General features: G+C 43.1%; 1 protein-coding gene across 2 annotated transcripts in view; it reads left to right on the plus strand.

Moving 5' to 3' along the window:
• COL4A2 (collagen type IV alpha 2 chain) overlaps positions 1-22,741 on the plus strand; it is a 308,996-nt gene that overhangs the window by 235,163 nt on the left and 51,092 nt on the right. For both annotated transcript variants that reach the window (XM_088458348.1, XM_088458357.1), the window contains exons 26-31: positions 4,009-4,192; positions 6,310-6,357; positions 7,789-7,863; positions 8,055-8,162; positions 18,348-18,569; positions 21,098-21,259. In XM_088458348.1, the coding sequence (XP_088314474.1) occupies positions 4,009-4,192; positions 6,310-6,357; positions 7,789-7,863; positions 8,055-8,162; positions 18,348-18,569; positions 21,098-21,259 (799 nt within the window). The remainder of the gene's footprint in view (positions 1-4,008; positions 4,193-6,309; positions 6,358-7,788; positions 7,864-8,054; positions 8,163-18,347; positions 18,570-21,097; positions 21,260-22,741) is intronic.

A 22,741-nucleotide genomic window follows, 5' to 3' on the forward strand; every position in this document is an offset into this window, starting at 1 on the left:
AATAGCCCTCACTGACGGTCTTGACTCATGAACGCACCCTGGCCCCTGCCGGTTGCCGCTGCTTTAACGTGGACGGCATGGCATGACGACGGCAAGTGCTCCTCTGCCTCTGTCCTCCTGTGTTGCTGTAGCCAGAGCAGAGTGCTAGGGCAGGGACTACGGCATGTGACATCACATGGCAGAAAGTGGTCATGTGGCTGCCCAGCACTGCCAGATCCAGGTGGAGTCTGTCGCTCATTGTGGCAGACTCCCTGCTGGAGGTCTGGGCATTCAGCAGGGCGGGTAGGGGGCAATAGGCGCACACACAAGGGTGGCACCATTACGCGTCCGCTCAGGTGGAACATCCCAAGAGCCAGCACTGACTATGCAAATGTCGCTACAAACTCCTTCCCTTGTGTACAGCCACAGTTCAATACCCACCACGGCCCTACCTGTGTGGAGTTTGTATATTCTCCCTGTGCTTGTGTGAGTTTCCTCCGGGTACTCTGGTTTCACTCCAAAAATATACTGGTAGGTTATTTGGCTCCCAACAAAATATGTGTATATGTGTGTCAGCCTGTGGTAGGGAACATAGGCCCTCATTCATAGCCACTCGCTAGCGGCAGTACGCTCGTTCCGAGCGATGTTCGCACATCTGCGCATGCGTACGGTTTTTAGTACGCATGCGCGAACCAGTCAGTGCGGCCGAAAATCATTTGTACGCAATATAGCGAGTGCCTGCTATTTTGAGTGACAGAATGAGGCGTATGTGGGTGGTAACAGGGGAAGGTGCTTGAAAACGGGGAGTGGAGATCCGATCGCAGGCGTGCTTAAAGGTCAAAACGGGCGTTTTATGGGTGTGCATAATTAATACAGCAGCGTCATTGACCACGTCACTTGGTTTTTTTAAACTCAGAACTGCTCGCAAAATAGCGGTTGAAAAAACCAACCACAAGAATAGCGAGCAGTTCATACGCTGTACGATGTACTCGATTAATCTAATAAATAGCGGACATGACGTATGGTGCGAGCGGCCAAGGGGCGTTTTTAACAAATAAACGAGCGTATGTTTAGCTCGCTCATTCAGACTTAGAGGTGTGAACAGACTGCAATTTGCGAACGGATCATTTGAATAGCCACCCCTTGTTTTTGAACGAACGACCGCAAATAGCGAACGGCTCTGAATCAGGCCCATAGATTGTAAGCTCCACTGGGGCAGGGACTGATGTGAATGGCCAAATATTCACTGTAAAGCTCTGCGGAATATGTGTGCGCTATATAAATAACAGGCAATAAATAAATAATAAATGTGGCTGAATGTGCAAGGTCTGTGGCACCCACTTTTAGGGGTAAATTTGCTAAGAATCGAGTCTGGGAGAGTTTGCTTTTTTTTCGACTCGATTAGCTTCACCTAAAGTCGGGTAATTTGAAGCTCCTGAGACTCTCAAATTTACAAAGAAGGGAATTTAGCTGAGAGTGAGATGGCCGATGGAGAAGTAGAACGAGATTTCTCTGCCGAGTAACAGAGTTTGCAGGAGCTTTCTCCCCCGAGTAGCAGGTTTTGCAGGAGATGACTCACTCGAGATTGCAGTGTCTTCTCTCTGCAAAACTCTCCCGAGCAAGCAGCCTGCACATATCAGTCAGATATGTGTAAGCTGCTTGTGATGTACCTGTAAAAAAACGGGTTAAAAGTGGTTAAAAAAAAGGATATAGGCCCCCCCCCTTAAAGCTTAACCAGCCCCAGGCTTGCCAGCCTGTCCTGGTTTCTAAGATTACAGGGAACAAAATGTGTAGGGTTCCCCCGTAATTTGGAAACCAACACCAGGCTGCAGGGACAGTCCTGATTTTAAATATAGGGGGGAAAAAATTGCGTAGGGTCCCCCCTATATTTAAAACTAGCACCAAACCCAAAACGACCGGGCTGTAATGTCACAGCCCGGAGACCCTTTCACCGGAGCTCCGGGTCCAAAGCATTAGCAGCCCAAGCCGGGGATCTCAGGGTCCCCGCTCTCCCTTTACCCCAGGCTTGGTCTGAAGCCTGGGGCTCTTCCCCGCAACCCTGGAGCGTTGGGTACGGGGGTAATAAAGTGGGTTAATTTAAGTAAACTATTGTATTTTACAGTGGGACTACAGGTGCCAACATGCCTGCCCTTTATCACTTCTGGAACTACAAGTGCCAGCAGACGGGCGGCACCTGTACCCCCACTGTAAAATAAATAGTTTATTTAAAATCAGGACTGGCCCTGCAGCCTGGTGTTGGTTTCTAAATTACGGGGAAACCTACACATTTTGTTCCCCGTAATCTTAGAAACCAGGACAGGCTGGCAAGCCTGGGGCTGGTTAAGCCTTAGGGGGGGACCCTATGTCTTTTTTTCTGATATTTACATTTATTTTCTATATTTACAGACAGAAACATACATGGATCACAGCGATCTGTGTATATTTTTGCCAAACTCTCAGATCACAGGCAGGTGTATTTTTTTCACAAGTTTTTACAGCAGAGTTTTCTCATCTCATGAGAGTTTAGAAACTCTCTGCTTGGTAAATTCCAGAATCGTATCTTCACCAGTGAAAAGGCTCTCGAGTTTTGCCGATGGTGAATTGAAGAGAGTTTGCTAACTTTCCAGTATTTTCCCGTAGCAAAGGAGATCTCTCTCCCAAGTTTGACATTAGTATATTTGAGAGTGGGAAAAAATGGGCAAACTCTCCAGAGTTTGCAAACTCTTCCAAACTCTCAGCTTAGTAAATTTACCCCTTAGTTTTGGTGCATGCTGTAATACAGATTGGTGTGTTCCTAGACGCCACCAATCTGTCGCACCTTTGAAACTTCCACCAGTCTTTTGGCAGGTGCAGTTTCTCCATCTGAACATGGCCTCCTATGCCTGCGGCTGTGTGTCTGTGAATGCATGCGCTTGCATTGACATGCCCGCAACACTCCTTTAACATGCCCACTCAGGGCAGTAACTAGTTATGTGCGAATGGTGTCGCCACACAGAGTGCAGGGTTCTGTGGGCCCCATGGCACTTGCTTCTGGCTTGCAGGGTTCCTGGAACGGCACCCTGCAGCCAGTATCACTGTGGCAGTGTTGCCTGTAGCGTCCAAAGGCCGTGTGAATAGCTGGAGAAGCCCTGTTACAGCCCTGTGCTCTATGAACTGAACATTTTTGTGGTCATTTGTAGCAACAACTCCTTGTGTGTGACGCATGCACGGTATGAGTTTGCAGAAATGTTTGCACATGTTAAGTTGAACATCGGCATTGTGTGCGGATTGTGTGTTACCCAGACTCAGGCCCTAAGTGCCTTACTCAGTTCACCTGGTCATTTGTGGTAAAATGATTAACAAATTGTACAATCACGTCATATATATATATATATATATATACATATATATATACATTATATATGAATATATATATATATAAACAATCCAACCGGCGGCGCTCACGGACAGTTTTATAAACGTATCACAGAGACCTCATGCTTATTTGAAATAAGCATGAGGTCTCTGAGTGCCGCCAGTTGGATTGTGTTGTATTCTTAGATATGTTTTTTGGATGCTATGGAGTGCCGAGTATATATATATATAACTATATATATATATATATATATATATATATATATACTCGTCACTCCATAGCATCCAAAAAACATATCTAAGAATACAATACAATCCAACTGGCGGCACTCAGAGACCTCATGCTTATTTCAAATAAGCATGAGGTCTCTGTGATCCGTTTATAAAACTGTATACATATACATATATATATCTCCACCGCGAGTTGAAAGGCTTGAACAAGTTACTCCACGGGCAAAAACCACATGCATTGCCAATGATCCCGTGGCACATAATGGTCACGCTAGGCCTGGTCCCTACGCTTTTCGTCATTTGGACTTTGCACAGTTTGGACAATGAAGGATACCATCTGTATTCTTATTATTCTATGTGTACCTTTTGTTGCTGCAATCATGTACATTATGTGAAGATACTTGTTCAAATAATGATCTAACACACAGAATCTGTCTTACATAGGGTGATGGTATTAAAGGAGTTATTGGTGACCCTGGGTTTCCAGGCCCTCCAGGTAATGAAGGATTTAGAGGGAAAACTGGACAACCAGGTCTCGGGCTGCCAGGTCCAAAAGGGGCACATGGAGATCCTGGGAAACCAGGATTTAATGGATTACAAGGAATTATTGGAATACAAGGATTACCAGGTATTAACTTTCCATAACTAAAGCATTAATGTGTGGATCAAAGGCTTGATTGCCATTAGTGCCAACCTTGGGGTAGTGTTTTGGGGTAGTGTATGTTTTCCTAATGTGCGACAGCCAGTATACAATGCCTCTCCATAACTGGCAATCCCAATATGCTCCTTAATCTCATGGACTCTGTATCCTGGATAAGATTCCTCTTCTCATCTTCTTGTTTTCATCTCTGCAATATCAGGCCTTTTCCGACCCTGGACGGCAATAAAACCCATATCCATGCCCTCATTATCTCTCACCTTAATTACAGCAATCTAATCCTCACTGGCCTACCTGTCTCACACCTTGTCCCCCCTTCAGTATAATCTTAACTCTGCTGCCAGTCTTATTTTCTTCTCTCACCATTCCAACTCTGTTGCCCTCCACCCCACCAAACACTCCACTTGTTCCTTTTCCCACTCTTTAAATTTAAACTCACCACAACTAATCTGTCCCTCCTTATATATCCATCCTTATTGCTGCACACATTCACTCTCCTCCATCTCACTCTACCAATGACTGCCGCCTCACCTCCTCCTCATCACCCACTCCCACGTCCATCTCCAGGGTTTTTCCCAAGCTGCTCCAATTTTCTGAATTCCCTCCCCTGCTCTATCAGACTTTCACCCAGGCTCCAAATCTTCAAAGACACCCCCAAAACACATCTCTTCTCTCAAGTTTACCATCCCGTCTCCTAAGCCTCTATTGTCTGCATTAGTCTGCATCAGTCAACTCCTCTCCCACTCCTATTGTGTGTCCACCCATAGCCACTCTAGAATGTAAGCTCTTGCAAACAGAGCCCTCCCTTCCTCTATAGTCTCCACTATGTAATACTGAGTTATGTATTCTTGTAAGTTTGGTAACTTTCCTGTCTGATCACCCGTATACTGTACTTTGTCATTTTTGTGTATGTTCCATCCACTATGTACAGTTATATACATAATTACAGTGTGCAGTTAGCTTTATGTAGAGAAGATGCCAATGTATAATCTGTAACACTCCCTGCTGGGCAGATGTGGTAGAACAATAGTTGAGCTCTAAAGGCACACATCCACTAGCAGACCTCAAAACGACTGCACGATTACAACATTGTAATCGTGCTGTTGTTTGACAGTCTGTGCTGTGCCTACACTGAACGTTCAGTCATTCAGTGTAGGCACATCAATCATCCCCTACCATTCTCAACCTGACGTTATTGTCAGGTTGTCCAGCATGTTCGGACGATGATTGATGTCGGAAACGATCAGTGGGAGCGCGCATCGCTGGTCGTTTCCGACTTAAAAGTGCAGGATTTGTGCAGGATTACAATGTCATAATCGTGCAATCGCTCAGTATTATCGCTAAGTGGACGTGTGCCTCAGGGGTCTATTTACTAAGCAGTGTTAGGAGACAAAGTGATAAGGTGCCAGCCGATCCCCTCCTAACTGCCATCTCACAGGCTGTGTTTGATAAATGACAGTTAAAAGCTGATTGGCTGGTACCGTATCTCTTTTCACTCTGTTTCCTAACACTGCTTAGTAAATAGACCCCTTAATGCTTTAATGATTTACAGTACTTAAAACTCCTGATTTAAGAGGTTTAGCAAACATCTATATTATCTCTATATTTGACACTTCTATAATCATTTAGTAATTGCAGTAACAAACAACTAAAAAGATGTCAAACCTAAGTTAATGTAATTATCAGTGCCGTATCTGGACGGCAGTGCGCCCTGTGCAGCACTGCCGCCCCTCTCGCTCCCACCCTACCCCCTCCTCCCCATGAGAGCTTACCTTGCAGTCAAGGTGACGGAGGGTAGGCGGGATCTTCCACCGTTGTTCTTCTGCACCGCTCACCACTGCAGGAGGTCTCTTCCTTCAGACCTCTGGCGCCAGGAAGTGTGTGTGGCCGGTGACCTTGGAGGCTTCCGCCCTGTGCGGAGGCACCGGCCGCACCACCCTCCCTACGGCCCTGGTAATTGTCTGCTACTTTGAGACAAAAACTATTTTATAGTACAATATATCTGTTTGGCTCATTTGAGGTGTTTGTCACCAAACTCCAGCCGGTTCTTGTGATTGAGTTGATTATTCAGTTTCTTATTAATACAGGTGACTGTTACAAGGTGCCTGGTGAAGACAATGAAGTAGGCCAAACTGGTAAGATGATCCACTATCAAAGTATACCATAGACACTAGGGGGTATATTTACTAAAGTGCAGGTTTTTAGAAGTGGAGATGTTGCCCATAGCAACCAATCAGATTCTACTTAACATTTATCTAGCACCTTCTAGAAGATAATAGCTAGAATCTGATTGGCTGCTATGGGCAAAATCTCCACTTCTAAAAATCCGCACTTTATTAAATATACCGCCAGGTCATTAATAGAACAATGGTGAAGTTTGTACATTTTACAGCCAATGAGTACCTGAAGCAGAGGGTTCCGGGTCAGCTGCTGAGGGGACAAATGCATTGTACTTTACATTAGTGTTTTTGGAGGAGGCATGGTTACCCGTCCTGGATTTGCCCACGCCCCCTCAGTACCAGAGCCCTGTTGTGTTTCCACAGCCCCTGGCAGGATCAATATGCTATACTTAGCAAAGGCATGAAACATTAATACATTTTTACAATCTTAGCCGCAAGGAACATTTTTTTCACACAAAAGGGAAGTGATCAGGTTTGATTTATTGAGTTGGAAAGAAAATCATGAGGCAGCAAAGTCTGTGAGGGCATGATATGCTTTTCTCCTGAATCCATCTACTGCTATTGAAATGCTGTATACCCTGAAATAGCCATCCAGGTCATAGACAGTTTAATTCTGATATCATTATGTACACTTCTGCGATTCCCCTGACTCTGCTTTAATGCACAATCACTTTATTATTGCAGACATTGCTACATATAGAATTCTGCCAGAGATGTACACATAATATACAATAATATAGAAATAGTGGTGATTATCCTATGGAATAATGCGAACACATAAAACTTTACAGTCAGAACAATAGCCAACAGCCAGCAAGTAGTTTCAATTAAGCCACTTATAATAATAACATATAATATTGGAGGGAAAGACTATATCAAAGGCAGGCCAGCATGGTTAGCATAGGGAGTAACATTACTGCCTCAAACTCTGAGGTCCTGGATTTGATTACCACCAAGACTCAAACTGTGTGGAGTTTGTATGTTCTCCCCATTTTTGCATGGATTTTCTCTGGATTCTGTTTTCTTCCCACAGTTCAAAAACATACCGGTAGGTTAATTGGCTACTGTCATGAAAATTAACCCTAGTGTGTGTGTTCATGTGATAGGGAAGCTCCACTGGTCATGTGAACAGCCCCCTCCATTGACAGAAACCTATTAGTTCCATTCACAAAGACATGCAAAAGACAGGAATCATCACAACAGTTATCAAACACAAATGTAACACTGGAATGTATATCCAGGTTTAATGCATTATAACAGTACATGCAAATGATGCAATTGAGCTAATAAAGGGTGTTGTTTTAGCAAATGGCTTATACAGGTTTCAGGATCTCATGACAATGTAACTGCAGATACCTCTGAGACATGATGTACTATCATTTTCAGGTAATGGCTGTGTATTAACTCCACCTCCTGTGCCAGCTGGAGCCCCAGGACCTCCTGGATTACCGGGATATAATGGTATGAATATTTTATTGTATGCAGACTGAGGCCTATTGGCAAGCTGCAAAAAAGTGCAGTAATTGCAATTCAAATGCAGTGGTAAGAGTAAGTTAGGTTGACTGTAAAATCATGATTAATATTAATACACTGAAAATTAAACAATATGGGCACATATGCGAATTATTTCCTTTTTTTTATCCTCACGTTAGGCGTAAGAGGTCCAAAAGGTCATTTGGGAGCACCAGGTCCTGACGGAGTCACTGGCTTTAAAGGAGACAGAGGTGATCCTGGACTTGACAGTTTACCGGGTGCAGCAGGTATTCATTTTCTGCTCATTAATCCAGTGGTTCCCAAACTGTGCGACGTGGCACCCTGGGGTGCCTCGGGACACTTGCAGGGGTGGCTCAGGTTGGTGGTCCAGCACCAAATCAAATTATTTATGGTCAATGTAATGTAAATATATGCACAAACAGAAGCACAAACCTGTCCACCACTATATAACCAAACCTAAGGATGAAAGGACAGCACAATTTACTTCACTTTAGTACTTCACTACATTGTTATATGAAATTCTCAATAACAAACTTTTGGCTTAGGGGTGCCATGAAAACAATGCTGATGCACTAAGGCGCCACGATTCAAAAAGTTTGTGAACCACTGAATTAAACCATTGTCTACTTTGTACAGTGCTGTTTATTGAGGAACTTCTTACTCACAGTTATTTTTCCTACTTATTATAAACTCAAATGCTAATTTATTACATTTTCAATGTTCTTCAAGCCAGTTTTTGGCACTCACTCACTCACGCACGCACTCACTCACACTCTACTCTCACTACCTTAAATCTCAAAAACATCTATAACATTATACAAAAAAAAAACATTCTGACTTTAAAATGTTTGATCTGTCCATAGAAGCAATTATTTGTAATAAAACAGTTCAGAACCATGTTCTGCTAATTAGGGTATGTAGGAGCAGCAGAAGTATATTTCTCTTGATAGCTTAGAAAATATTTCCATCTTTACATACTCAGAACCTCCCTGTTTGTGAGAACTTGTGGCAGAACATCATTGTATGTAGTACAATAGCTGCAGGAGGAGCTGGGTGGCTAAAAGCCCTTACATACAGCACACTGCTACAGCTCTGTTCTGTTTGAATGGTCACAGAATTTTTAGGCAGTTGAGGCTTTCTATAGAAAAACATTGGACTTGGGGTGTAGCTTGGAGCAGCATGGATTAGGATCACACCAGCCTGCCCTGCTCTCCTGTTGATCCTGTAGGAGTGATCCTGTAGGAGCGGTGCCCCTGGCTCCATACTTATCAGAGGCACTGGTGAATGGAACTGAAATCAGTGCTTTTGTGGAGGTGTCTGTAGCGTTTCTGGATCTGCAGCTTAACTCACCGACTCCCATATGGGCGGCTGCTGTGAGGTGCTCTGTTCTTCCTGGAGGGCGCTCTGGATGTGGCACCCTACTTTCCTTTCCTGCGGTTGACTGGCTGCTGAGCTCCGTTTCCCCTTCCCTGGCGTTTCTTATTGGCAGTGGCCGTCTTGGATTTTCTTTTATACATGCTGCAGCTGCTGGCTGGAAGGTGAGTGTCTACCTGGTGTTTGTGGTGCCTTCACCTGCAAGATATTTAACTCATCTCCTGCCTGGTCCCCTGTACTGGTGACTGCTGCATTTGCGTGGATACTCCTCAATTCCTGTGGTTACTAAGTAGTTGATGCTTATTGGTGGCCTTGCTTGTACTATTACTCCAATAAAATAAAATGTAATGTGATGCCTATTACCTCAGCTTTCTCACAAAAGATTCATGTGTGGAATAAACTTCCGCTTACAGTCACAGGTCACATTAATTTATTAAAAATGGTAATTCAGTCTAAATACCTTTATGTCCTACAACCAGTGGCGTAACTAGGCTATTTGGAGCCCAGGGCAAGATGAACAATGAAGCCCCCCCCCCCCGATGCAGACGGGGTCCCCTTTAGCTCCCTTACAGTTCTTACTTTCTGTGAAGACACCGGGCAGCCCTTATCCTTTACTCCGACATATTCGGTTAGTCTGGCACTTTGCACAGGGGTTATTTGGGGATAGATATCTCCAGCTCCATCCTGCCCTGATTGCTAAGTTTGAATCTGAACCTATTTTGATATTCCCTTCCCTCCTTAAACTTGCACTCCTTCAATTACCATCTCGTAAGACGGTCTCCTATCTTTACAGTGATTTTACCTCTCGTAACTTGCCGGATGCCCTTCTTCCCCTTATAAATAAATGGGAATTAAATTTGGGCCTTCAGGATGAGCAATGGACTCAGCTTTGGTTATTTTCTATCTTTACAGTGATTGTAACTCTCGTAACTTGCCGGATGCCCTTCTTCCCCTATAGGGTACGCTTCTACTTGTCTTCGTTTTCAACAGATCCATTATTTTATTATGCATAAGTCCTACCATACCCCTGTTTCTCAGTGGCATAACAACGGCCCCCGCAGACCCTGCGCCTGGGGCCAGATTAAGGGGGGATGCGGGGACCGTTGCTACGCCACAAAATGTTGACCAACGCTGGCCTCTGAAGCAATAAGAGGCTAAAGAAGGCTCTGATTGCTACAGAGGCCAGCTTTCCCAGTGATGGAGTGCGCTGGTGATGTCATAACGTCACACATGATGTGAGGAGCCTGCGCACCTTCTGGATCCAACTAGATCCAGTCTGCGGCAACGGCAGAGGAAGCGATAGCGGGAGCCCTGATGGCGTGGAGCCAGCAGTGCCCAGCATGGTAAGGTAAGTACTGCACTGGGGGCTTTTGTGCACTGGGAGGGGCACTAGTACTGGGGGCACTGCATAAGGGGCACAACTACAGGGGGAACTACTACACAAACGTACTACTACAGGAAGCACTGCCTATGGGGCACTGCATAAGGGGCACAACTACAGGAGGCACTGCAAAATGGGCACTACTACAGGAAGCATTGCATAAGGGGCACGTCTACTGATGGCACTGCATAAGGGACACTACTACAGGAAGCACAGCAAAAAGGGCACAACTACAGGGGGCACTACTACAGGGGGCACTACTACAGGAAGCACTGCATAAGTGGCAGGGCCGTTAAGAGCCGGACTGGGCAAAGGGGGAATGGCCTAATCGTGGGAGGTGTGACCACGCCTCCTTAGGGGGACAAAAAAAAAACCCTAGTTGAACGCTGGGGAGGAGGGGTGCTGTGAGCCCCTCAGCCCTGCGCAAATCCAGGGGGAGCGCAATCAGGATGATTGCTCCCCCCACAGGCAGAGAGGAGACTGCAGCAAGCAGTGTTCCTTTGCAGCCCAGCGCACAGCAGCTAGGCTGAGCTGCTCAGCTGACAGGGAGGAGGGAGGGGGCGGCATCAAAGTCGGATCCGGGCCCTTGCCGGGCCTCCCAGCAAGCCTGGGCCTGGGTAATTAGTAGTTGCATCCCCCCCCCCTTCTCGGCGCCTCTGATAGGGGCACTACTACAGGATGCACTGCATTAGGGGCACAACTACAAGAAGAGGCGTGCGCATAAAACCATCTTCTTTTGGCTTCAGGGAGCACCAGAAACTTTTTTGGCAGGGGGAAGAAATATTTATAGTTACGCCCCTGCTGTTTCTATTGCTTATTTTGATATGAATGCTAAAACCAATTGCCCCAAATGATTGAGATTTTTGGCATTTATTATGGGAATGTCCTAAGGTTAGTGAGTTTTGGAAACTGGTGTGGTTGGATATTCAGTTTACTTTTCCAGCATATCTGCAGATGATGGTTGTTAATACACATTGAACAACCATCATCTGTCATCCGGCCGCGAGTCCCGCTGACCGGGAGGCATGTCACGCATGATGCCTCAATATATTTGCAGATATATTGGGCATTGGCCGTGCAGCACAGACATATCGCTGGTACACACTGGCCGACGCACACAAGATATATTGGCCGACCAATTGATTGGCCAATATATCTGCATTGTGTACCTAGCGTAAGGCCCTTCCTAAATATTGAACAAAAGGGAAAGGGAATGAGGTCCTAGGACCAAATCCAAGACTCTATAACGGTGCACTTATAGTAGCTGGTAAGTATGTAGTGGTTATTAAAATATAACTTTTAATAAATTCAAGCTAAAACAGACTAACATAACATAACATACGGACATGGAAAATAATAAAGGAAAACGGTGCAAAGTGCTGAGAATGAGAATATTCCCATAAAAAGGCGAAATATACTAAAGACAATACGACATAAATACACAAAAGCTATACCCCATACTAAACAGTATTGGTATATCACAAACAAAATATATAAAATTACACTCAGGTCACAAGCTCATCAAGGGTAAATGTTAAGACATGCATAGAATGGAGAAACATCGATGTTAATATCACAAACTGAAAATACAATCAAAAAATTTTTCTGATGAAATAACAAAACAAATAGGTCCTGTAAATGGACCAATCAATTATGGATGTTTACCGTGTAGTACAGAAAGAAGGTATAGTGAGGGATGTCAAGAGTCCCGATTCATTACAGAGTTCTGCTGCTTGCCATCATGCTATAGCATATCTGAAGGATACGACAGATGTTCTTCAGAAGCTAAATGATATTAGGATGGAACAACATCACCTTTTGATATCGATAGACGTTGAATCCCTATATACGTCCATACAACATCAAGATGGGATACAGGCAGTTCAATACTTTTTGACTATGAGAGGAGATGGAGAATTCTCTAATTTTCTAATTGACCTTCTGCACTTTGTGTTACACAGAAACTACTTCATTTTCCAAAATAAGTTCTATCTACAGACAAGGGGCACAGCGATGGGCTCAACATGTGCCCCAACATATGGCAACATATTTTTACGTTGGTGGGAAAGGGAAGTAGTTTTTGCTGAAGCCAATGATGTACATACGCAGCATATTGTACAGTGGCTGCATTACATTGATGATATTCTTGTCATCTGGAAAGGTAGTAAACAAGACTTTTTGGATTTCATACATTCCCTCAATGATAACCAATTAAATCTAAAATTCACTTGGGAGATAAGTAATGAAACCATCACTTTCCTTGATCTGAGAATAAATAAAAACATTACCAGTGAGATCACTACAGATCTTTATAGGAAAAAAACGGCTACCAACAGCACTTTACATTGAACAAGCTGCCACTTTCCTCCCACAATAACTAACCTCCCGAAAGGGGAATTCTTATGACTTAGGCGTAACTGCTCCGATGACTCCATCTTCCTTAAACAGAGTAAAGAAATGACCACAAGACTTCTTAAGAGAGGATATAGCCATTGTATGATTAAAAAAGCAAGATTATTTGCAAATCAGACCAACAGGGATAACCTTATATTTCCTCCTAGGAAAATTCCAGAGAAAACTGAAAACGTTAGATTTATAGGAGATTATTGCAAAGAATGGCGCGATATCAAAAATATCATACAAAAACATTGGTCTATTCTCCTCTCTGATCCAGATCTGGGAAAACATCTAGGTTCATCTGTTTCCATGAGTTGGAGACGTGCCAAGAATCTCAAAGACCATTTGGTGCACAGCCATTTTGAGAACTCCAAAAGGAAAACCCCCAAGCTCACGGGTACTTATCCTTGTGGGGAATGCAAGGTCTGCACTCACATTTTCAAAACCAACAAGGTCATAGACAAATATGGCAACACTTTGCAGATACGTAGGTTTATGAACTGCAAGGCCATTGAAGTAATTTATTGTCTATTCTGTGAATGCGGCCTAAAATACGTGGGAATGACCACCAGGAGTCTTAAAGTACGTGTCTTGGAACACATCGGTAATATCAGAAACGCCAAAACGGATTTGTTAAAGATGAAGAAAATCTCGTCAGTAGCTCGACACTTTCATCTCAAACACAATGGGGAGTCTAAGAACCTGAAAGTGTTTGGTCTTGACAGAATCCATATGGGTATCCGAGGAGGTGACTTAACTAACACTCTATTGAAGAAAGGAACTGAATGGATTTTCAAATTGGGGACCATGGGTCCACGTGGCCTCAATGATTACAACAGCTATAGTCCATTTTTGACCCGGTAGTTAATTTATGATGATTCCCTATTACTTCACTTGTTATCCTTTTTTCATTTAAATGATGTTTTTCACTAATCTCCAATAACCTATATACAATTCCATATTAGATTATTCATACTTTAGTTATGTATTCTTCATATAGATAACTTCCACTTTATTCTTCTCACACTCCTTTTACAACATCCTCATTATTATCTACTTTTCATTTGTCACAATTATATATTTTAATTCTCACCTAAACTCTGTACGTTGCTTTTTGCACCATTTGATAATATATTACTCTTTTAATTTTAATATTATTCTCTCGTTGAGACCTATGAAGCATTTACTCCAGTTCTTCTGGATATATATGTTTTTAGACACAAGACTCACTTTATCTTCATTATATAGTATTTAATATTACATTTCAGGACTATATAGCTATGATATATTGTTCAATCCTTTCAGCCTTCTATCCTTTATTTATAAAAAAAGTTTCAAATTTTTTTCAAATTATATATTTATTTTTTCAATTTGGTAGATATAACTTTCTGGAGTATCACATTATGTCTGGAATTTTCCAGTACAATTCACAAACAATATATCTCCACATGGTAATATTGACTTTGGTGACCTACTAATGTAGTAATATTCCTTTCTCCCATTACCCCCTTTTTTGCTCTGCATTTCTTTATATTTACATATATATTTTTTCTCTGCTTTTTTGTATTTTTATTCTTCTCTCTGCTACCTACTTGGTATACCTTCCTAAACGATCTAGTTTAGAAGATATGTGTATATCCTTTACACATTCCGTTCATGTAATCATTCTGCACAGCTTAACTAGCTTGTGTTTACTATTTACACTCTACTGCATACACGCAGGGAGAGCAGCTCATGACAAGCTGCTGACGTGGTCATACGAGCCTCCGCTTTGACTCCGCCCTTGCTATTTGATTGGGCCAGTCTACTTGTGACTGAGCTCATTGATGATTGGCTGTTATAGATGTCAATCGTCTTTCCCAGCCTCCCGACTGGTTCACTGACCCTAGATAACCGGTGGGAGCCTTTAGCTAATTTGCAGCTGATTCTTCCGTGATCAAGCCTCGCTGGCGAAACGCGCGTCGGTTTCCACGGTGCCCTGCATGTGCACGATGTAGGACACCCCTACACTCAGGTTATATTTGGGATTCTATTTTTCTATTATACCATAGTTTGGAGTTTCTCCCTTACACAGCGTCTACGACACTGACACTCCATCTGCAGTCTTTGTACGTTTATATTGATGCATTGTATATAGCAATCACATGTCTGTTAGTGATTCTAATTTAAGAACAAGTACAGGTTTCTGGTGCCCAACTCTGGTTACATGCAGGTCACTGCATTCTGCTGAGTAGCAGACCCTGCTGTTTTACATCTCTGTATTATAACCAGACAGTACTTTTGTTGCATATGTGAGTTTGCAGATACCATTCATAGGGTCCATTTTTTACCTTTCTTTAAGTGAATGTAACAGAATTACATGATATATACTGTCTTATGAGCAGTTTCTGCTGAAATTCATGTGTTTCTAGGTATATACTTTCAGCCTATAACTGGGTATCTGTCAATAAGTCGCGATACGCTAAGAGTATGAGATGTAATATGTTATTGACAAACTGCTAACTCTGGGCCTGATTCAGAGCCGCTCGTAAGCGGCCACTTGTTCGTTCCGAGCAATGTTAGCCCAACTGCGCATGCGTACGGATCGTTATACGCATGCGCTAACCAGTCAGTGTGGCCGAAATTCATGTGCTCGCAAAATAGCGAATGCCTGCTATTTTGAGTGATAGAAAGAGGCGTATGTGGGTGGTAACAGGGGAAGGTGCTTGAAAATGGGGAGTGGAAATCAGAACGCAGGCGTGCTTAAAGGTTAAAACGGGCGTTTTATGGGTGTGCATATTTAAAACAGCAGCGTCATTGACCACGTCACTGGGTTATTTTAGAGTCAGAACTGCTCGCAAAATTGTGGTAGCAAACACCAACCACAAGAATAGCGAGCAGTTCATACCCTTGTCGATGTACTCGATTAATCTAATAAATAGCGGACATGACGTAGGATGCGAGCGGCCAGGGGGCGTATTTTTCCAAAAAACGAACGCAAGTTTTGCTCGCTCGTTCAGACATAGAGGCGTGAACAGACCGCAAACAGCGAACGGTTCATTTGAATAGCCACCCCTTGTTTTAGAACGAACGACCGCAAATAGCGAGTGGCTCTGAATGAGGGCCACTATCTCCCCTTTTTTTAGAGGATTAACTACCTATTACCTGAAACCTTATTTGATTCTCTATCATTATATATCGAATAGAGCTAATCATCTTATGTGATTATACCTTGATATTGATACAGGTTAATAAACCTCTTTTCCTATCTTTCCTCGCCTACAGCCTAGTAACTTCCCCCTTTTCTATTGTCCAATGCTATAACAGCAAGACAATAAAGGGGTAGAAATGAATGTCTGTTTAAGGGGTTAGATATTGTCTATTTTTTCTTGGGGTTACTGTGAAACACGGGTCTCTCACCTCCCAGCCTCTGCTTATTGCAAGATGGGAAGCAGCAGAACTCGCTGATGGATCAGGCTTCTTATACCTCATACTTCTATTTTTCTGTACTATATGGTATCTACATTGCTATTTTTGCATGAACCTATATAATCTAATATTGACCATTGGTACACTGTAACTATACATTCTTTCACCTCCCGCCTGCAGCCCAGTAATTTTCCCCCTCCTTTCTGTCCAATACTATTACAGTATGACAGAGGAAGGGATTTAATGAATGCCTGCTACAGGGTCGTGATCTTTCTTCATTTTCGAGGGGTCACTGTGACATACGGGTCTCTCACTTCCCATTCTCTGCTATAGCATGATGGCAAGCAGCAGAACTCTGTAATGAATCGGGACTCTTGACATCCCTCACTATACCTTGTTTCTGTACTACACGGTAAACATCCATAATTGATTGGTCCATTTACAGGACCTATTTGTTTTGTTATTTCATCAGAAAAAAATGTTGATTGTATTTTCAGTTTGTGATATTAACATCGATGTTTCTCCATTCTATGCATGCCTTAACATTTACCCTTGACGAGCTTATGACCTGAGTGTATTTTTATATATTTTGATTGTGATATACCAATACTGTTTAGTATTGGGTATAACTTTTGTGTAATTACGTCGTATTGTCTTTAGTATATTTCGCCTTTTTATGGGAATATTCTCATTCTCAGCACTTTGCACCGTTTTCCTTTATTATTTTCCATGTCCGTATGTTATGTTAGTCTGTTTTAGCTTGAATTTATTAAAAGTTATATTTTAATAACCACTACATACTTACCAGTTACTATGAGTGCGCCGTTATAGAGTCTTGGATTTGGTCCTAGGACCTCATTCCCTTTCCCTTTTGTTCCACATTGACTTACTCTGAGCAGCACCACCACAACTCCATTAATAAATTTGGATCCATAGGAACACTGTGGGTATAGCCCCTTTCTCTCTCTCCTACATAGAAGAATATACTCTTTGATATCTTTCTGTAATTACATGGTGATTTAGTTGCTTGTGCGGTGGGCTTCTTCCCCCTTTTCCCCACTCTTATCCTCTAACCTTAATAAATATTACAAGCTATGGGATAGATGGGCTCTTTCTCCACTGGACCTTCATAGACCTATAGGAGATCCTCCCTTTTAGTATGCCACCTTCAGTGTGCAAATTTCCCTCTCTTATCTTCCTCTTAATTCTCCCTTTTTTTGTTTCCCCTTGCCTCTATGCGCTAGATGGATATATGCTCCTTTTATGATACCGGACTTGGCTAATTACTGATATTACTTTGATCGTGTATATTTTGTCATTTTGAGAGGTGTTCTGCAGTATGGCAATGCTCATATGTATCTTGAATTTTTTATGTATTTTTCTTTTTTTCTTTGTTATGTTTATTATATGTAGAACATTTTTTTATAAAAATTAAATGATTTAAAAAAAAAAAATGAAAAACATAGGACTGGCATGGAAATGCCACAACTTTTATATGTGACTAATGTCTTATCCAACTCTCTACTCTAAAGGGCTAATTCAGCAAGCATCGCAGATATGATTATGTACGCAGTTGGCTGATTGTTATGCACTGCGCATGCGTCAAAGCTGCAGTGTGCGTGCGCGAATGCTCCACTGCGATCGGGACTGCGATCGCAGTGGCTACGCAGACCCATCGCAGAGTGATTGACAGGATGTACCGTTTGTGGGTCGTGACGGGGGGTTGTCGGAAAAACACAGGCGTATAATTAAGCCTCTGTGATGACATACGCAGCCAGAGCTCAACCATGATTATAGATCTGGATTTTTACATGGAATTCCTAAAATGAATCACACTTACATTTGTTTACTAATAGTGTCACTTAAGGTATTTATTTTCTTTCTTATGCAGGATTCCCAGGACGAAGAGGGGACCGTGGAAAACCTGGCCAACCAGGACTGCCTGGGGCACTTGGTTCTGCAGGGAAGCTTGGTGTACAGGGATTTGATGGAGTAAAAGGTAGTGCTGGTGAGGTCTTGGGAGCTCCTTCTGGATCTCCAGGAGACATTGGACTTCCTGGTCTACCAGGTCTAAAAGGCAAACTAGGTGACGCCGGCATTCCAGGATTCCAAGGTACTTACTATTAATATATTCCCACTATGGTTAATAATAACAACCACTATCATTTAGTCAAAATATGTATTGCCACAAAATTTACAACATATATGCTTTCCCCGAAAATATAGTCACTATCAAAATCAGGACCTAGCCCAGTGGTTCCAAAACTGGGTGCCGCGGCACCCTGGCCTACCTTAGGACACTTGCAGAGGTGCTCCAGGTTGGTGTTCCAGTACCAAATAAAATGTGTGCTAGGCAAAACCAGTGCTAATGGCTGCCAATCAAAAAATATGTGAACAAAAAGAAGTATCGCCCTGTTAGCCACCACATAACTGGCCCTAAGGGTGACATATAAGCACAATTTACTTCATTTAACTTTTACTGAATTTCTCAATAAGAAACTTTTGGCCCAAGGGTGCCGTGGACAAAATGCTGATACCCTAGAGTGCCGTGATTCCAAAAAGTTTGGGAACCACTGACCTAGCCTGCTAATACAGCTTATAGCAGGCTCCCATTTCTCTTTTATTGCTGCGTTTCAAAAATCCATCTCATAATTATTTTTTAACCCCCAAATACCTTAATGGTAATGTCCCTCTTCATTTATTTTGTCATATTATTCCCCAACTAAGTAATTGTTACATTTTTAAACATGTGTGCTTTGCTGGAAGCTGAGTTTTTGTACATGCTACTTTAGGAGATTATTACTCAGCGCTGTACATCATGATACAAACAAATAACATACAATAAGATTAATGATGGGGCAACAGGAGTGGTTACTTCGGGGCCCCCTCACAGTGTCGGCCTGACCTTACCATGAACAGGTGCCCAGCGGCACCTGTTCCTGGACATGGCCTGCCTCAGCTCTGTGATCAGCATGCACAGTACATACAGCGCAGAGCGTCTCCTGAGTCCTCTTATCAGCATCACATGACACATAACATCTGTGACGTTGATGAGGGTACTCGGGAGCTGTTCTGCACTATATGTACTGTGCTTGTCGCTGGAGACGAGTACTCAGGGGCATGGGGCGGGGGTGGCACTGTGTAGCAAATGGGGGCACTGTGTGCCAAACAGAAGGGAGCATTCTTTGCCAGCAAACAATATCAAGATAGGCATTAGCAACTGGTATTTTATATACAGATCTTGCCTCATACACCTAGCCTCAAATTGCCATGTGGTGCGAGACCCCTGGTGCGAGTGAGCCACATCAAGCGGTGTATCGGCTTTTTGCTTCTTTTTCGCCTAAAAATGTGTCTTAGTCGCAATCAGATGTGACAGACTATGTCTAGAGACTTCACTGATTAATTTGATATGTAGATCTGTGTGCAACTGAGTCTGAATCTGTTACAAAGCACAATAGAACGACTTGGAAAAAAGCCATGGACGCTGCATCATAGCACTTCGTACACAGATTCAGACTCAGTCACACACAGATATACAAGTGTCTAAAATCAAATTAATCAGTGCAGTTTTGTGAAGCGGTTGTTGCATTGCATATCACTATATCACTGTTTATGACTGTTTCTATGTATTGCTGTGCTTATAACTCAGAGACGGGATGTAGTCGGCATCCTGGCATGCGGGATGCCGACGGTCTAAATACTGCTCCGAAATCCCGATAGGTCAGAATCCCGGCACCAGTATCCCAACCGTCGGCATCCCGAAGGTAAGTATCGGGGTGTTAGGGTGCGGGGTTAGGGTTAGGCACACATGGGTTAGGCACAGGGGAGGGAGTGTTAGGATTAGGGTGCGGGGAGGGGGAGGTTAGGTTTAAGCACTGGGGGGGAGGTTAGGTTTAGGCACCGGGGAGGGGGTGTTAGGATTTGGGTGCGGGGAGGGGGAGGTTAGGTTTAGGCACTGGGGGGGGTTAGGGTTAGGCACTGAGGAGGGAGGGTTAGAGTTAGGGTAGGGGTTAGGAAAACACTTACCGATCGTTCCTATGGGTGTTGGGATTCTGGCTGTCGAGATGCCGCTGTCGGTATTTTGACCAGCGGCATCCCCACAATCGGGATTTCATACCCAACCCCTCAGAGACGTATATATACGCTTGTACCTTGTAATACGCTGTTAATGTTACAATATACCATGGGCAGTCCTGGCATTAATTGGTGAATAATTATATTTATTATTTTCTTTACATTTTATTTTTGCACTATAGTCACTTAATGTTTCTTTTAATTTTTTTAGTTTGTAAACTCTTATCTAATTTTTCTGCAATGACTAAAGCACTTGATAGACTAGATGCCAAATTGGGTTGTATTTGTCACCAATATTTAGTTTCACTTTGAGCTTAAAATGAATGCATGTTTGTATTATTGCACATTATACTGGGTCTCATCTGCCAACCGGTATTTAATGTACCAGATGCTAATCTATCCCTCACAATATAACAAATATTGAAATATATTTCCTCCTTCCGCTCTAGCTTTCTATATTCAGATCAGTCTTATTATTCAGTGCATTTGCAATTCATTGACTAGCTAATCTGTTTGTCATCTTGTTATCAATTTTACACTTTATTATGATTCACTTTTTTTTATTAGGTATCAATGGTAGATCAGGTAATCCTGGACTAAAAGGAATTCATGGTGATCCTGGAATTCCTGGATCTCCCGGTTTGCCTGGACCATCAGGGAATGGTGGATTTCCAGGAATGCCAGGAAAGCAAGGAAAGCCTGGCACAGTGGGATCCCAGGGATTTCCAGGTGAGAGTGTAGTGCTATAAGTTTCATTGATAAATCAGTTTCACATATTGCCTAAAAAATAAGATAATGACCTACCTAACCAACTGTAAATCTATGTATGTAAAGCTGAAAGTATTAAGAGTTCTGACATTACACACATTTACAGTCTCCACACACTTCTGTTATTTCCCATATTTACCCATCACATATCAATTTCATGATGAAAACACAGACACTTATGAAAACAACCCAATAACCACATTACAACATTATCCACAACTTATACCACAAAAAAGTACACAGGGATGTACACGCCACTTACAGAAAGAACAGATACTATGTAGGTGAGGAAAGGTGAGGACATACCAATAAGTACAACAGTAAAGATGTAATCCTAAACATAATCTATATAAGAACATCAAGTGCCTATAGTATAAGAGACAGATAAGTGGGAATAGAGAGATGGTGTAAGAGGAGGAGAGAAAGGTGTAGAAACACTAGTGGTGGAGGGGAGCAGAAGAGACGGAGAGAACAAAACACCCCAGGCAGTGCCTAGGACAAGATCTAGTAATGAGTACAGTATATATAGATTTTCATGTTGTACATTATTATGGATTTGGCCACTGTATAATAAATGTCAGAGTCATCTGCACAGACCTACCTGCATGCATATGACATAATATTAATCTAATATTCTATGCTAGAGCAGAAATAAGTCCACAATTTTCATGACCATGTGAGACAGCTTGACCACAAAAGGGGGGCATAGTAACTGTGTGTTTCCTTAGCTACCATGCACTGTGGCGGTCCACACTTTGGCCTCACTGTGTAATAGCATGGGGAGAATGTGACTCATTATTATATCTAAATAATAAGTTACAATCAGTGGTTACTAGTAGTTAAGTTCCATGGTTACATTTAAAGATATCCTCAGGAGAGGAAGAATGGCTCAGTACTATGCAAAAAAACTCTAGAAACATGCTTTCACTGGAAATATGTACACACAGGGCCTGATTCAGACCCGCTCGCGAGCGCCCAGCGCTCGCAAGTGGGTCGATGGTCCCCGACTGCGCATGTGCCGCCTGCGGTGTGCGCATGCGCGAGACCCATACTGCAACGGCAGCTCCGTCGCAACGGGTCTCGCTACAAGAGGGGGCAGCTGTCGATGTTGATCGACAGCTCGCCCCGTTTTGTAGGGAGGGAGGGTGGCTGGACAAACGGAGGCGTTCCCAAAGAAACGCCTGGCGTTTGTGGGCGGCCCTACTGACATCACTAGTGATGTCAGTAGTTGACTTCCTGCTCTATTAGAGCAGGAAGTCCACTCGGGCTTGCTAGAGCTGAGACCCTACCACAGGGTTTCCTCGCAAGCCCGATGGTCACAATAATCGCGACCATCGCCAGGCCGCTCTCAAAAGCTGTGGGTGGCCACCCACGGGTTAGCGAGTGGCCTGGAGGCCGAAAAAAAATATCCCCGCCCTGATTCAGAGCCAGCGCTCGCAAACA

Source organism: Taudactylus pleione, unplaced genomic scaffold (assembly GCF_031769625.1).
Source record: "Taudactylus pleione unplaced genomic scaffold, aTauple2 ptg000041l, whole genome shotgun sequence".
Lineage (NCBI taxonomy): Eukaryota > Metazoa > Chordata > Amphibia > Anura > Myobatrachidae > Taudactylus > Taudactylus pleione.